General features: G+C 40.3%; 1 protein-coding gene across 1 annotated transcript in view; it reads left to right on the top strand.

The window, feature by feature from the left end:
- Positions 1-18,393, top strand: part of LOC146799016 (cholesterol 24-hydroxylase-like) — a 275,481-nt gene that overhangs the window by 227,945 nt on the left and 29,143 nt on the right. The window contains exon 14 of the mRNA XM_085626413.1: positions 14,400-14,466. Coding sequence (XP_085482539.1) covers positions 14,400-14,466 — 67 coding nt within the window. The remainder of the gene's footprint in view (positions 1-14,399; positions 14,467-18,393) is intronic.

Genomic DNA, 18,393 nt, shown 5'->3' with positions numbered 1-18,393 from the left:
TGAGTAGTGCTTAGCTGATTCTATAAGTGCAAGGGTAGTCACTGACTAACTTTACAAGAAGATGGATAGTGACTACCTAATTACATTACTACACACAAACTTTAAGTGCATGGATAAGTCTAAAAATAGCACCTGAAGGCATAGATAAGTCATGGAGTAGTACCTATGTGAATAGATGACTGTAACAGTAGGGCCTGTATGATTCTATGACTGCAACGGCAGAGTGTGGGTTATTACATGACTGCACATGTACAGCCTGCTTGACTGCTTGACAGTAGGGGTACTACATGACTCCTGCCTCACTGATTGCATGAGTGGATAGGTAGTGCCTAGGTGATTGCATAAGTGCAGCAGTAATGCCTGGCTGATTACAACAGTGCATATGTACTGCCTGCATCATTGGAAGACTTCATGGGTAGCACCTGGGTGTTTTTCTAACTGCATGAGTGTTGGGCCTAGCCAAATCTAAAGCAGCACACTATTACATGATTCAACCATAAGTCTCTCTGTATTGTTAAAAGGGTGCAGAGATAAGTTTCTACCTTTTCAAATCATCATCAAATCTAAAAGAAATAGGTATACAATATTTCTGGAATATAGAGAAACCTAGAAACTAACACATAGAATAGCTCTGCGTCAGTGATTGAGGAACTCCATGAGTAGTGCTTAGCTGATTATATAAGTGCAAGGGTAGTCACTGAGTAACTTTACAAGAAGATGGATAGTGACTAGCTAATTGCCATACTGCACAAATAAACATTAAGTGCATAGATAAGTCTAAAAATAGGACCTAAAGACACCGATAACTCATGGAGTAGACTGCAACAGTAGGACCTGGATGATTCTATGACTGCAAGGGTAGAGTGTGGGTTATTACATGACTGCATAATTACAGCCTGCATCACTGCATGACTGTAGGGATTGTACATAACTAGTGTCTGGGTGATTGTATATTTGCAGGGGTAATATCTAGAGAATTACTGGAATATATAAAACATGAGTGGGAGATTTTAAAAGTGTATGAGTAGCGACTGGGTGATTACAGGACTAGTGAGATGCAAACTGAGTGGATAAAAGAGCGCAAAAGTAGTGTCTGGGTGATTTCATAACAGATTGACTACAGGCTGAGTGATTACATGAGTACAAGGGTAGTATCTCTGTGATTAAAAGACTGCAACAGTAGTGCCTGGGTTATTATATAAGTGCATGAGTAGTAGCTACATGATTGAAACAGTGCATGGGTAATACCTTGCTGATTGTATGAGTGCATAGATAGTACCTAGAAAATTGTATCAGTGCAGCACTCATGCTATAAGTCTCTCCGTATTGTTACAAGCACACCTACATATCACTCTACCTTTTCAAATCATCATATCTAAAAGAAATATGTATACAATATTTCTGGAATAAACTGAAGCTTACAAACTAATACATGTACTAGATCTCCTTGAGTGATTGCGTAACTCTATGAGTACTGCTTGGGAGATTATATTTGTGCAAGAGTAGTCACTGGTTAATTGCAGGAGAAGATGAAAAGTGACTGGCTAATTGCATGAGTGCAGATATGGACATTGAGAGCACAGATAAGTGTATAAATAGCAACTGAAAGCATAGATGAGTCATTACGTACTGCCTGGATGAATAGATGAGTACAATAGTACAACCTGCATGATTCTATGTCTGCAAGAGTAGTATATAGGTTATTATATGAGTGCATACATAGAGGAAGAATGGTTACATGACTGTAGGGGTAGTACATAAGTTCTGCTTGGCTGATTGCATAACTACAGGGGTAATATCTGGTGGATTACTGGAGTAGATAGCAAGTGAGTGGGTGATTTCATAAGTTTATGAGTACTGCCTGGGCGATTTCGGAACTACTATGACATTGCCTGACTAATCACAGGATTGGAAAGGCTAGTGACTGGGTGATTTTAAAAGTACATGAGTACTGACTGGATGATTACATAACTACAGGAAAAATCCCTATGTGATTGAAAGAGTGCAAGGATAGTGTCTGGGTGATTGAAACACTGTACAGCAAATACATTGGTGATTCCATAGTATATGGGTAACATCTGAGGGATTAAAGGAGTACATAGATAACACCTGTGTGATTCCATGACTACAGAGGTAATATCTGGGGATTTACATCACTACATAGGAAATGACTGGGTGATTTTATAAGTGCATGTGTACTTTTTGGCTGACTGAGGTACAATCTATCTAAACTTAAATAAGGAATACTTCACATATCTTTAGTAAAAGTCTCACCATATTACTATAACCATACATAAATAAATCAGTATCATAACACTATGCAAACCTTACAAATTCAAATAATAAACGTACAATTGCAACCAAACATCTAAAACTAGGCGGCATCTTTCAACTATACCTTTCTACAGACTAGAAAAAAAGAAGTCTAATTAATAACACCTTATGTGAGCATCTTTCAAACAACACTTTTGTGCTGCATCTTCACCATTCTATCTAAAGTTATGCGGCATCATTCAACTATACATTTCTACAGACTGAAAAAAAGAAGCCTAATTAATAACACCTTATGTGAGCATCTTTCATACAACACTTTTGTGCTGCATCTTCACCATTCTATGTAAAATTATGCGCCATCATTCAACTATACCTTTCTACAGACTAGAAAAAACAAGCCTAATCAATAACACCTTATGTGAGCTTTTTTCAAACAACACTTTTATGCTGCATCTTCACCATTCTACGTAAAATTATGTGGCATCATTCAACTATACCTTTCTGCAGACTACAAAAAAGAAGCCTAAATAATAACACCTTATATAAGCATCTTTCAAACCACACTTTTGTGCTCCATCTTCACCATTCTATCTAAAATTATGCAGCATCATTCAACTATACCTTCCTACAGATTAAAAAAAAGAAGCCTAATTAATAACACCCTATATGAGCATCTTTGAAACCACACTTTTGTGCTGCATCTTCACCATTCTATCTAAAATTATGCGGCATCATTCAACTATACCTTTCTTCAAACATGTAAAAAGAAGCCTAATTAGTAACACCTTATATGAGCATCTCTCAAACCACACTTTTGTGCTGCATCTTCACCATTCTATCTAAAATTATGCGGCATCATACAAATATACCTTTCAACAGACTACAAAAAAGTCTAATTAATAACATTTTATATAAGCATCTTTCAAACCACACTTTTGTGCTCCATCTTCACCATTCTATCTAAAATTATGCGGCATCATTCAACTATACCTTTCTACAGATTAGAAAAAAGAAGCCTAATTAATAATACCTTATGAGAGCATCTTTCAAACCACACTTTTGTGCTGCATGTTCACCATTCTACTAGTACTCACACTCTTGACCCTACCACATAAAAAGCAACAGCAGCTTTTGTTATACATCATGCATCTTAAAATGTATAAGACATATGAAAATACAGATACAAGTAGAAACATACTAGAGACAGAAGTCCATGTACACTTTGAAACTTGACAGACTTCACCTCCAAATTTAAACCAACTGCTAGAATTATGCGATATACTACAAATATACATATCCACACACTAAAACAAACTACCATAATCACTAATCCATCTTCCAAAATACACATATTACTATACAGAATCTATTTCAAACAGCATTTAAGTACAATAAAACAAACTACAATACACATCTCTATATTTGATAATATTTTTAAAGCATCAGTGTTAGAATAAATTAAAAATTTTAATAATACATCTACTACATAATAAACCTCAAAAATGTATAACTCACCTTCCAAATAGATTTGTTGAATTTAAAATATCACAAAGTCTTAAAGGATTTTCTTTAGCACACAATCAATATAATGCACCAGTCTCAGCAAGGAAAAACCATTAATGGCGAACTATCCCTCTTTTTCTCCACACAAATACATGTAAGTAACAAATCACATTCCTTCCTAGATTATTTCAAATTGTAAAACACATTTCTATTCGTTAGACATATTAACCCTTAGCAACTGACTTCTACAAGTGCTCAAATTGCTCTACTGTGCCACACGCGATAGTGCCGCAAATTCATACAGGTGTTCAAAAATATATTACAAATACATTTACCACTATTATTTAATAACACACCACTTCTAAAGATAGTACTGACTTGGGAAATGTCACTGTAATAACATATTACTTATATATCATTTATAAATTCACATTTTAAATCAACAGTTAAGTTTCAACCCTACCCCCATTCTGTTTAATGGCAGTTTCCATAGTAACAGTTCATGGAACACTCAACTTAACTGACAGGTCCCAAGGTCACCATTTGTTCAAATTCACCACACTATGTTGCAAATGCAAACAGCAGGTGTGGTTGACTTTGCAAAATTTGATCTTATCCTTTCTATTGTACCTTTAAAACATTCTTTACTAACCAATAAGAAACTTGCTTTAAAAAGAAAGTAAAATGCACCCTATTTTTGAATGCACAATGTTCTTAAACAGCCAATCAATTCTCTACTTTTTTTAAAACAGCATCTTGTCCACCATTTTACATAACTCTCATTCTACCAACTGACTACCTCAGCTACATACAGCTTTTCATTACTTCCAGACATCCCTTCAAGATGCTTACAGTGTGGATTGTTGGGCACAACTATGTTTTCTGGTGCAAAAGGTATGCTGAACGCAGATGTATTGACAAAGACCTAGCTTTGCAAAATGTAGACATAAATGGATTGGACAGAGAGGATTAAAGTGGCACCAATTGATGCCTGTGGTTAAAACCTTTTTGCATCTCCAACCCCCTGACCTCATGATTCTGCACTGTGGTGGCAATGACCTAGGCACATTGACTGGGGTAGGTCTGGAAATGTTAATGAAGGCCACCTTTGCACAATTGATGTTGCTTTTACCTTCAACTGTCTTTGTGTACTCTAACATATGCCAAAGACAGAAATGGAAGTGGTCAAATCAATTCTGTCCACAGATTGAGAAAGCTAGAAAAAATGTCAATAAAGCTGTTTCAGCTTACCTCAGAGACCATAGGATGGGCTGCATATATAACAACAATCTGCGTTTTGATATGGATGGCATCTACAGGAGTGATGGATTACACTTCACAGATCAGGGAAACAGAGTCTTTCTCAACAACCTAAAGCTCTGCATCAACACTTACATGTGGCTACAACAAACTCAGAATGAAAACAAGGGCCCTTTTTAGAGCCACCCTATAAATTAATACTGATTACACATTTTTTTTACACATACAATTTTTTTTCTTTTTTGGGGATTCTCGCACCCAGCGCGAATTCACAAAACAAAAGCACAAACTCAATGCACTACAACACAACACACTTTTCAACTTTAACTATTATTTTTTAAGTTTATATATTTTCAACAACTCTATCAATTGTAAGCTTGTCATTAACTTCAATCACAGTACCGTTTTAAAACAACTTCACAAATACAATACTACCTTCTACATTATATACTACTTAATTATTTATTTAAGGTAGATTCGCGATTCCATCATGATTCCATGGAGGGCTGCGCTGAGAGACCCGCTGAAGTCGCGTCTCCAAACTCGAAACAAAAAAAAATGATCCCCTTTAATTATTTTGTATTCACCCTTGGGACCCCATTCCCCGGGGCCTGTCAACATTTTCTGTTTAATAAAAAAAAGAAGGGAGACAGCGTGGCCCCCCTCGTCAGGCCAATAGTGGCCCCAGAGACCCCATCCCTCGGGTCATAGCCTCTTCTTTAAAAAAAATGTATTAGAAGAGGGGGGCCGCGTGCCCCCCTCCCGAGCCACTTCTGCCCCAGGGACCCCATCCCCCGGGGCCAGCCCTTAGCGTTTGGGTCAGTGGGGGAGCCCCAATTCCCCCACGGTCCCGGCGGCTCCCCGCCTCCTGCGGGAGCTGGCATTGCTTTTGGGCAAGGGGAGCTGCTGACATGCAGCTCCCCTTGCCCAAAAGCAATTTTGCTTTACTTCATTGAAGCGAGAGCAGGTTTCCTGCTCTCGCTTCAACGAAGCAGAGCAGAGTTTGCTATGACAGGGATGGAGCCGTGCTCCCGCCCTGTTATAGCACATGGCAATGTCCAGGGGGTGGGCACCCCGGGACATTGCAAGAGCCGGGCCCTGGGGGGTGGCGGTCCTCAGGGCCAACAAGGGCTCTATGAGGGGGCCCCCCTCCCTAAATTTGCTTAGCCCTGGGGAGGTCATGGTCCCCGGGGCTTCGGGGGGCCTGTGAGGCCCCCCTCTAATTAATGAATGAATCCCAGAGAGGTGGCAGTCCCAGGGGCTTTGGGGGCCAGTGAGGGCCCCCACCTTTTAATTACAAATGCCCTGGGGACGTGGTGGTCTCCGGGGAAGCATGGAGGGGTTTCGACCCCCACGCATTTAATCAACAAGCCCCAGGGAAGTGGCGGTCCCCAGGGCTGCAGGGGCCCCCGCAAGCCCCAGCAAATAAATTACTCATTACCCCCGGGACCTGGCCCACCCGGGGGCTTATAAAAAACAAAGCGCAAGAGACTATACTTTTTATTTTTCTCGTCCGGATTTGCGCACCCAGCGTGACTTTGGACGTGTTTTTGTTTTTAAAAAAATGCTTTTTTTGGGCTTGGGGTCCTTGTGGGACCCACTGACCAGAGCTAGGGGTCAGGTGCTTTCTACCCTGCCCCCTTTTCTTATTTTTCAACCTTTTTTTCCCCCTTTTTCCTGTGACTCGGTTACAGAGTCACAAGATGGCTGCCAACACTTCCTGGTTTGGAGTGTTGGCAGCCAATCTAAAGTCAGCTCGTGCTCGGGAGGAGTCGCGACTCCTCCTCGGTGCTCAGATATCAATATTTTTCTTTTTTGAATTTCTCAGGAACTACTGATCGGATTTACATGATTTAAACAAGAGTGCTTTCTGGACCAAAAGCTACCTTTTTGCCAAATTTAGTGTAATTCCGTTCAGCAGTTCGGGCTGTAGCTGTGTCTAAAGTTCCTATGGAAATTAATATGGGGAAAACGCTTTTTGGGACCCCCCTTTCTTCTCGGCCACCGCTTGACAAATCACCCCAAAACTTGACCGTAGCGGGACATTAGTTTTGAAACTTCTGCGAAGATTCGTCAACTGGCGCCAAAGTTATTGGCAAATCAAAAAACGCTTTTCCTATGGAAAATAGGTCCTAACTATAACTACCTACTGGCGACTGCCAGTAGGTGAAATAAATAAATAAATAAATAAATAAATATATATATATATATATATATGTGTATATATATATATATATATATATATATATATATGTATCTCCTGAACTGGCAGCATCTACATAGCATTAGCTGTTCCCCGAGTGCGCTCCCGCCACGTGGGCAACTTTGGAGCTTTGATCTATACGCGGCGGGCCTTGCCGCGTGGAGCGCACCACCGCTGGATCAGAAGCGGGACGACGGCTGGGAATCTTCCCAGCTATTCGAGGAGACCAGCGCTGAAATTCTAATGCACCGGTCCACGAGGCGCATCCAGGGCGAACATTAGTGACTCTGCATTTCCGACACCCATCTGGGTTAAAGCATGCCACACTTCAATGACCACAATTCTGTGGGAAAAGCTAGAAAAAGCTCACATGAGCAACAGCCTATCAGAAGGCAGCTGAATGTATTTAAAGGTGTGGCTTATAATGTCGTGTCAAGCAGACGAACAAGCCTTTGAAAAAGAGATTTTACTCGAAACGCGTCAGGCTGTATCTCCTGAACTGGCAGCATCTACATAGCATTAGCTGTTCCCCGAGTGCGCTCCCGCCACGTGGGCAACTTTGGAGCTTTGATATATATATATATATATATATATATATAAACGAAGTTCGCCGCCAACAATAGCCTCACACGGACCAAAGGACGAAGAGCGGACCACCAAGGAGTCAGTGCAAATCCAATTTTATTTCGTGCCAAGCAAGTCTGCCATTACGCATTTCGACCCCCACTCGGGTCTTGATCACATGACGCATTACGTAATCAAAGAGCGACATTTAAAGAGATAAGTGCAGGGATGTGACGACACAAAGTCAAAGTGCAAGTGCATGGTAACTGAAAAGTTACTTGGAGCAGCGTATATCAATCAATTACATGTGCAAATTTCACGCATTAAAACACAGTCAATAAATATATAAAATTGTATAAATATATAAATATGCTGGTAAATACTAAAACAATTGTTGTAAAATCACAATATGTTAAAAAAGCAACATGAATGGTTGGTTGTGTGGTTGGCAAAATTGCTCCATAGTTATAACAGATAAAGACAACATAGCAATTAAAATCTAGTATGACGTGCCAGTTGGTTCTACATACAGCTAAAATTGCCAACTCATATTTCGTAACTGTATCTATCTGCATCTTTGTTAATCTCAACCCCAATGATTTTTGTATGTTTGTAAATGCTGTTAATGCGTAAATTCATCTGTGCTGCTTTATATGCTATACATTCATACCCAAGTGGGCCTTCTTAGACTTGTGTCTATCATACAATATCCCAATACTCAAATCACTTAGTCGATCTTAAATATGTGCAAAAAGGGTGCAAAAAATAAGTAACTAAAAAAATAATAGAAAAAAGGGGAACAAATCCCTATACCAAAACCTTAAAGTATTTTCAGGAGAAGATGAGCCTATACATTCAAATGATCATTATTTACATTGTGAATCATATATACAAAAAAAGCAGCTACTATAAACATACAGAATAAATGTGAGCCCACATTTGATTTTGAAGTCCAACTTTACAGAATTCTCAAAGACATGTGTGGAAGTCTTCGCTGGCATTTAATCCCAAAGGATGTTTCGTATCTAACTCTAAACTGTAACGGGTTTCAAGTAAGCGCAATTTGGCTTCTCGATTACCCCCACGTTTCAGTGGTAATATTGTATCAATTACATAATACTGGAGATAAATGGGATTGCTATCATGTTTTTGCTCAAAATGCCTAGCGACTGGGTAAGTCTGATCTTTGCTGTTGATTGCTCTTATGTGCTGGAGTATCCTCTTATGGGCCGGAAGTTTAGTACTCCCAATATATTTCAGCCCACAGGGACACTCCAGCACATAAACAGCAAATTCCGTCTTGCATGTTAACCTCTTGTTGATCATGATAGGGTCTTGCTTGAATGGACTGCAATATTTGGTTTTATTGCAGCCAAATTGGCATGCTTTGCACGTAGGACATTTCCTAAAACCCTTACACTGCACCAACCAAGTGTTGGGAGCTACCAATTCAGGGCTATTCCTCACCAGGATGCTACTCATTGACGGTGCTTTTCTAAAAGTCAATGCTGGTTTAGCTGGAACTAACATACCAATGACTGGATCCCCCTGTATCAGATTGCAGTTCCGGTGAAAGATTTTCCTCAGTTCCTGATGCTGGTTGTTGAATGTTAAAATAACCCTGGGTTGTAATGTAGTATCTGCCAAATTATCCGCTGACACCTTTGATTTGGGGGTAAGTGCCTCCCTTCTAGATAAGTTCTTAACTTTCCCAATGGCACTGTCAATAATCTTATTGGCATAGCCCCTAGCCAAAAATCTCTGCCTGCATGCTTCCTGTGCAATCTCACATTCCAGGTCTGTGCTGCAGATCCGCCTAATACGCAGCATCTCACCATATGGGATGCTGCGTATTAGATGATGCGGATGGTGGCTAGTTGCATGCAGGATCGTATTGCCTGCTTTCGGCTTTCTAAATAGTCTAGTAGCCAAATCTTCTCGAACTACATAGACCTCTACATCTAAGAAACAAACCGACACGGTACTGATGGTTGATGTAAATTGAAGATTAAAGCAGTTGTCATTCAGTGAATTTACAAATCTTTGGCACCTAACTCCGTACCCCCCCAAATCAGAAATAGATCATCAATATATTGCAGATATACAATTGAATGTTCATCCATGATCTCTCTGTTCTCTCCCCAAAGGACCTGCTCCTCCCACAGCCCCATGTGTAAACAGGCATAGCTGGGGGAGAAGCAGGCCCCCATTGCGACTCCTCGGATCTGCTGATAAATCTGATTATTGAACAGAAAGAAGTTTTGTTCCAAGCATTCCTGTATCATGGCAATTAACATCTTGTTATGCAAAGAATAGTTCATAGGACGTAAATTCAAGTAATGTTCTACAGCTTTGAGGCCATCACGGTGCCTAATAGAGGTATATAGAGATGTTACATCTAAAGTGATTAGGAACATATCAGGACTCCATGTCACATGTTCAATTTTCCGTAGAAAATCGGAGGTGTCCTGAACGTAGGATGCCAGTCCTTTGACCCAATCTTGTAAAAAGAAGTCTACATATTTAGAAGTATTCTCCATTATACTACCGATGGCAGAAATAATGGGTGGTTTGTCGCTACATTTATGGATTTTCGGTATCAAATAGAGGGTAGGGATGACCGGATGTTCCTTTTTCAAAAACCGATATTCATCGTTAGTAATTAATCCTGCACTTTTCCAAGCTAATAGTTTGTGATAATGATCATTCCAAATATATATATTATCTACTGGCGGTCGCCAGTAGATAGTTATAGTTACAACCTAGTTTCCATAGGAAATCTCAAAATTCTATTTTGAATAACTTTGGCACCGGTTGACGAATCCTCGCAAAATTTTCAAAACAAATGGGGCGCTCCGTTCAGCTCCTACCCTGAAAGTCTCGGGGTGATTCGTCAAGCGGGGGCCGAGAAAATGGGGGGGTCCCAAAACGCGTTTTCCCCATGCATTTTTCCATAGGACCTTTAGTCGCAGCTACAACCCGAATGGCTGAACAGAATTACGTGAAATTTGGCAGAGAGGTAGCCATAAGGTCAAGGAAGTGCCTTTTGCAGGTCTGGTGTAAATCTGTTTAGTATTTCCTGAGAAAATAGCATTTAAAAGCATATCAATATCTATACGCGCGCACCGTGCGCGCACTGTGCGCGCACCCTGCCGTGCGCAAGCGCAATTCTGGTTGTTAGATGTCGGTAAACATTCGAATCGGTCAAAACCAGGAAGTGTCGGCTGCCATTTTGTCTCTCGCAGTCTGAGGGGGTGAAAAAAAAAGGTGGAGAACGTGAAAAGGGGGCAGAGTGGACAGTTCCTGACCCCCTAGCCTCGGTCAGGGGGTCACAGAGGGACCCCCAAGGGAGAAAAAAACCATACTTTTTTTTTTTAAATCGCGAGGTGCGCGCACCGCGCGTGCACGGCACGCACTGCGAACCGTGGGTGCTCGGTGCACGAAACGCACCGAGTGCCCACTGCGCGCTCACGGAGCGCGCACGATGCGCGCACGGTGACAAACCTGAAAAATTAATGAATACATTACTTAGCATTTAAAAAAACGTACAAATTCACTGAAAAAACCATAGGTTTCACACACGTTATAGTTACGAATTAGCATTTAAAAAACCTTGCAAATTCACTTAAAAAACCATAGGTTTCACACATGTTATAGTTAGCTGGACATTTCACTCGTAACAAACCAATGAAATTCCCCCGTTATAGTTAGTGCAGGCAACCATAACTCACGCGACCGCAATCCTCTGCTGATGACGTCAGATATTACATCACTGATGACATATATGTCTTTATGAAAAATAAATATTTGTAAGATATGTATAGCTAAAGATTAATGGAAGAAGACATGGGTAAATAAGTGTCTAAATACAGTGATGTAATATCTGACGTCATCAGCAGAGGATTGCGGTCGCGTGAGTTATAGTTGCCTGCACTAACTATAACGGGGGAATTTCATTGGTTTTTTACGAGTGAAATGTCCAGCTAGCTATAACATGTGTGAAACCTATGTTTTTTTAAGTGAATATATATATATATATATCTCCACCAGGCAAGGAAAACTCAGACTTCCCTTTGTGGCGAAATCAGTTTAACGATATGGCTTCCCCCAATGTGTTTCAGCCAAAGCCTTGGTCACTGGCATATTTATATATACTCACTGAACCTTTAATTTACTGAAACCCCATTTAAAATGCAGTTATAGTTAAAAAACTCATACTGATAGCCATTGAGCTTCCCCAGTTATAGTTAGATAAATTATCCATCACTTACCTCCCCCCCAAGCGTGCAGAGCTTGTTATCACCGGACCTTGACCTACTGAGGGCGCCCAACCTCCTTTGTGCTCAGTCTTTGGCTATGTGCATTGGGGGTTGCAAGCATTGCCTTGTCTTTAACCAGGCCTAGTGCCCAACCCACATGGACAGGCCACACTTGCTGTATAGTACCTTGGTTTGTGTGAAGCAAGTGTTAGCCATAATTTTTGTAGAACTTGTGCCAGGGGATTTGTGAACCATCAATGGATTGTGGACTCAAGTTAAACCTTCTGCAGAGTCCATGAGCGTTGTATCAGATTCACTGAACCAGCAAAAGGGCCAGCATGAGTCCAGGACATTTGCCCTGGGTTTGCAGTCCCTTCCCTTTGAAGCTTGCTGTGGCTTCACAGACCCGAGCCAGGGTTGGAGGATCATGGTGGCCACCTTGGGAGTTGCAAACCCCACCCTATGAATCAAAAACTCCATAGCAAACTGCTTTTTTTATATTTAATTGAAGAGCCAGTTTAGCAGAGGGCTTCGGGTCCACTGGTGCCACTTTAGATTCACCTCACCAAAATGCATGACAGAAGAAAAAGCTCCATTGTTAAGTCATGTTTGAATATTTTTTAAATTTTGGGGTTTGCAGAGGTTCACTAAACTAGGTTTGTAGAACTCCACTCATTAATGGTCTAAATATCTCTAAATGTTAAGCTCTTCATTCGGGTAGACTTCATAGATTGATATGCACCAAGTTTGTCACTCACTTACCTAAAGTAGTTATGATCAGAGAAGCCAATTTGTATGCATTACTGTGCAGTGGAAACAAAGTTAAACATGGGACAAAAAAGATTTTTTAACTCTCAAAGGAAATTTTTCTTGCAGCTACAGAAAAACCTGTAAAATTATTTACTCCATATTTGGCATAAACGTTTACTCAAAAATAGTGCTTTTTGTGGTTTGATGCGAATCATTTCAGTAGGTTTTAGGTATTATTATTTGAAAAAGGTGCCATTGGACTTGAAAGCTTAAACTTTTCTAGATCTTGTCAATTGAAAAGCAATTTGTTGATTTGCTTATAACTTTAGCACCCTTTGACAAAAATGCCCTGAAATTTGGCAGACAATTATGGCCCGAAAGTAAACTTAGACTCCAGGTCTAAACTCAGACTTCAGGTCTAAATTTATCTTTGTGAATTGGGTGGAAAGTATCTTGATATTATTCTTGGTATTTCCAAATAAGTATAGATCCATCAAGAGGGAACCCAGTTAAAATGAGGTGGGCAAAAATGTGTGAGTTTGGTCATATTTGTGGTACTATCTCATGAATCTGTGCAACCTTCGGCAGAACCTTGGAAGATTTAATTTTCTATTACTATGTCAAGTTTTCTGCCAATGCTTCAAAAGATTGGGGCAAAGTTAACTGGGGGGCAATAACATTTTAATTTGTGAATAAGCTTGTCAGTATTTGAGATAATCTTCATCAAATGTGGTATGCACTTAGCTACTTACACTTGGTGCAGTTTCTTGCAGGTCCAAAAGGTACAGGTGTGGGGGTAAAATTAAAGGTTGGGTGTCAAAGAATGGAGGGGTTAAAGTTAAAGGGCAGGTGATAAGGAAGTGTTGATTTGCAAGTAAATTTGGCACAGCTTAAATAATTCACACAAAGTTTGGTAGACATTCAGCAGGTTTGACTTTCTGCTGATCATGTTATTTTAAACCGATCCATCAAGCTGGGCAAGAAAAGGTGGGGGAGCAATAAATGTTTCATTCACTACTAACTTTAGCACTGTATAGCAAACCTGTGTGAAATTTGGTAGGGAGTTAGCAAATTAGGCCCAGAGCAAGGCCATTCACCGCTGCACATGGTGAACGTTGTTGAGAGAAGGCTATCTGTATACAGCACAGAATGGGCAGATGGCTGGTGAATGTGGGGCATCATTAAAAAATGAAATTTGCAGAGAAAAACAGTCAAAGGTCAGTTATGGTTCAGCTAACACAATACCGAAGCTCAGTAGAACTTACGCAGCTGCCATGCTCAGTACAACCTTTAACTAGTGATACATAAAATAGGCTATCTACAAGAGTAAAACATGGTCCTAAACTTACCTTTATGGTGGCATGAGCAATGGTTAGTTGACTAAACCTTACCTGGCGAATTTCAGTGTTTTTTAGGATTTGATTTGTGACCATAACTGCACTATCACTATGTTTTTTTCACTGAATTTAAACGTTTTTTTAAACATATATGATGGTGGTACAAGCAAATTATCTTTTTGTCTTTATAACGTGATTAAAAATAATATATGATTAATTGATCATATTTATCTGTTTGTTAATAAATAGGCCTCATTATACCTTCTTCCCATTTTCCCTGGGGCCACGTTCCTGCGTTGGACAGGTATTTGCACAGGTAAGAAGTTAATGCTACGATACTGTTGTCATTAATTTGGCTATTTGTACAAACAGATTGAATTTCCCTCTCCTGAGAAAAAATCTGCAGATTGTTTTCGATTCATGACTTTCAGTGAGAGCTCCCCAGAATCCTTAATCCAATTGCCAAAAGACTTAATGTGACATGATCTGGAACACCATTTACTCCAATGTAATACTGTAAAGTAGGTACAATTCCATTCTTTTTAATTATCTGGTGTCAGAGAATCTGCTGTACTGTCACTCTGCCTTGTACTCATTGTTCCTTGTAAGTAAGCAGGTATCTTCTCTAAACATGTATTCCGCATGGGCCTGACTTTTGTAGACTGTCTTTGATCACACCACCCCATGATCCTTGCTCCTTTTGCATTATGTTTCTTAAAGAATCACAACATACACAACAATGTATTGTTTGATCCCCTTACTCTAAAAGCAATGAGCGATAAATTTGAGGTGTTTTTATAACACTGCTGGCTGTGGTCATTTGAACTAAATGTGTTGAGAATATTTTACAGCACAACTCATAGACATGACACACTCCAGCTTCATTACAGATATACATTTACAGTAATGGCCAATTTTTGGTCACCTCTTGGTCAGGCTGTTATTATACTAGGGTAGTCTGTTTGACTGATCATACTTTTTAAACAAGATCTTATTTGGCCAAGTGTAGCACTGGTTCCACTTCTTAAGCGTAAATCACTGGGAAATGGTGGCCTCCTTTGAGGGGTTAGGCAACATTTGTGAGCACTATCCCCTCTTGTAGATTGGTATGTTAATACCACATTATCATTTCATCAACGTTGAAGCACCTACAATGATCCCTTAGTAACTCAAGTTGCAAACAGAATGTCCCAAAACCATCTCATGAGATCATGGAATCTTCCAACACTCAGGCAATCCCTTTTGCGTTAACACACCATAATTAGTGTTGGCAGGAAGAGGTCTGCAGTGCCTGAATCAGCATGCCTTCTTCCATGAACAGGGGTGACCTTTTGTCAGAGATGCAAGCACCACCTCCACATAGAAGGCAAGCCCATCTGCACCTGCACACACTATCACACTTCAGAACATTCCCGACTGCTCTTTGACTGCCTCCTTTAGATGCAGGGATTCTGCGGCATCACAGAACTATGCTTGGGACCATATAACCTTAGTAGGCAGGGACTCAGTCATCCTACCACCTTAGTACCCATGATCCCGGGACCACCTAGCTATAGTGTCTTACTGGCCCTCCTACTCACTCATAGAGGTACAAGTGATTAGACAACCCAGAACACAACACTCCCAACCCTCTCAGGAATCCCGATGATAGGATACACCCTTTCACTCTCACACTCGTACTTGTTCACAATAAGTTCTGACAGAGACACGAGGAAAGTTTAAAATGTTTATTTTAACTGTCTTGCTCTAGTATGCAGTTTACGTTCCACAATAAGTAAGAAGATGCCTAACACAAATACAGCATAGTAAGTAGTCCATAAATCATAAAAGGAGCTGTCATGATATTAGACAGATAGACTAACCCCCCTCCCCTACTACAGAAGCTAAGTGATTTTTTTATCAGAAGATCTCTGGGTGTTTCCAGCGGACCCCATAACTTAGCATGCACAGATTAAAGTTCTACATCTCAGGTGAAGTCGCGATCTCCTCCCTGAAACTCTCTCCAAGAGTGTGTTTGCATGTCCATGCATACCTATGTGACAAAGAGTACATGTTCTCAAACAACAGCTGCATTTGTGTGTTTTGTCTAGATGCTAAAGCCAGACCAGAACAGAATAACAAGGGGCATTGTAGCTTGACCTTGTCTATGGTATTTAGACTAAATCCCAGGAAAGAACAGAATGCAAAAACAACAGCAGGTTCTGTGTGAAAGTATAGTTGGCACAAAGCAAAATACATTTGTGTGGTATTGTGCTCAAAGCAGAGTGCTGGGTTATGGACAACTCGCATGCCCAAGGAACAGTCCCGGTAATGGCCACTAAGGGACTCATTAACAGTTTGAAATCCAGGGCAGGGTGTGGTGGCGTAGCCAGGCAGACGTCCAGAACCCATTGGAAGGGGCACAGGATTCAATAAAACACGGGTAGCACACATGTGAAGTAAGCATAGCAGAAGGTTAAACAAAACTCGGCATCCAGAGCATCTATGGGCACCATTCCAAAAAATTGCAGCATTCGCTCACTGTACAGCTGCAGCGATTGATCCCCTTGAAGGACGAGAAAGTAAGCATACAATGCTGTATAGCAGAAACAGCACTATAATGCCGCAAATTAAAATGAGCAGCAACTGTAACCCACTAAATACGCTGTTAAAAATAGAATGTATAAACACTGGAATTGCTCCAAAAATTGTTTGGAAAAGTTTCACGAGGCCGGAGACCACAAGCTTAAAAAAAAGTGTGTCAGGCCAGTGGTATCAGAAGCATTAAATATTTGATGTATCCGTTCACCGAAATGTAGTGGGAGATTTGTGTTTAACAGTGACTATATTTCACTGAAAGTTCTTGCCACCTGCAATTTGAAGGTTTTACAAGCTGAAGTGAGAGCCAATTCTAGTTGAAACAATAACACTTTGAGCTCATTAAAATCGTTTTTCAAAGTTGGAATGGAAGGCCATAATGAACTATCTACACTCCCGTGCGGAGGGGGTTACAGGACATTGTTGCAGCAAGTGACTAACATGGAAACAGACACCACATACAGGACTCCCGCCCACAAACCGCAAGTCTTGATTATTAAGGACAAGATAACTTCAATTCGAAAGCAATGCGATAGTGGGAATAATGTGGGAACAGGGGTTCCTTTTAAATAACAATCCGAATTAGGGGCAAGCACATTACAGGCGCCATGAATCTTTCCATGTTGACATACAAGGGAATGACCGGCAGTGGAGTCACACTCCTCCCCTGTAAGGAAAACTTCTCTATCAGCCCATTGACAAGTGAGAGGTAAATGGCAGGGACCATAACTCATACATGCAACTGCTCCCAAGAGGTGTGTATCTATCTACTTGGAAGTTTTCATGCAAGCAGGAAATTAAAAGTTGAGATGGGCAACGAGATAACCCCGCGTATTAACCAAACTACTGAAGGAGTTTCAGCTATAGTAAAGGGAAGATGTTCAAGTGTAACATGGTGTAGCGTGCATCTTTCATACGCATTGATTGCTGTTTATGTGTCAAATTAAAAGGTAAGAACAATTTGGTATAATTGAGGCAATGCCAAGGAACGCGCCTGTTCTTAAGTGTCTGGCGTATCCAACTAAATTGCATGATTGATCTAAGTTGAGAATGATTATGATTTAATGTAGACACATCACTTTGCACAATATGAATGACAGATAATACAATATTATCTAAGCTATGAATTCAAGACTGCAATGTATTAATACTTTTGTCTACAACAGCAGCACTTTATCCAAATTATCTTGATCAATTTGACGTAAACGAACTGCAGCTTCCATTTGAGGCAATTTCCAAATGTCATTATAAGCAGCATAAACAAATCATTTAGAACATGGGGATTTTTTGAACCCAAAAGGAAGTCAGACAGATTCATGTCTTCGGATAGGAGAGAAACATGTTGTTTCACTGCAGACAATGTGGATTGTTCTAGCTATTGTTGGTATAATTTCCCTGAGGAATAAGTAGTGACACTGTTAGGGTTCATGGATTGTGAATATCGGGGATCAGGTCTATTAAATGTGAACCCAGATGTGGAGTTTAAAAGACGAGCATGACAAACATTCATGTCTACTGGCCATAATAACCACCCACCCGGAGCCATGACTGAAGAATTAAATGTATCATTTTGTATCATACTATTTAATTGGTATGATTTGTATGAGATTGCCGATCGTCAAAAGTGGTAAGGGATGGAATAGTGGGAGTATTCAATTCTTTAATT

This window comes from Triturus cristatus, chromosome 9 (genome assembly GCF_964204655.1).
Source record: "Triturus cristatus chromosome 9, aTriCri1.1, whole genome shotgun sequence".
Classification (NCBI taxonomy): Eukaryota; Metazoa; Chordata; class Amphibia; order Caudata; family Salamandridae; genus Triturus; species Triturus cristatus.
Note: the sequence above shows the minus strand (reverse complement) of the source record. Positions and strands in the feature narration are given on the sequence as shown.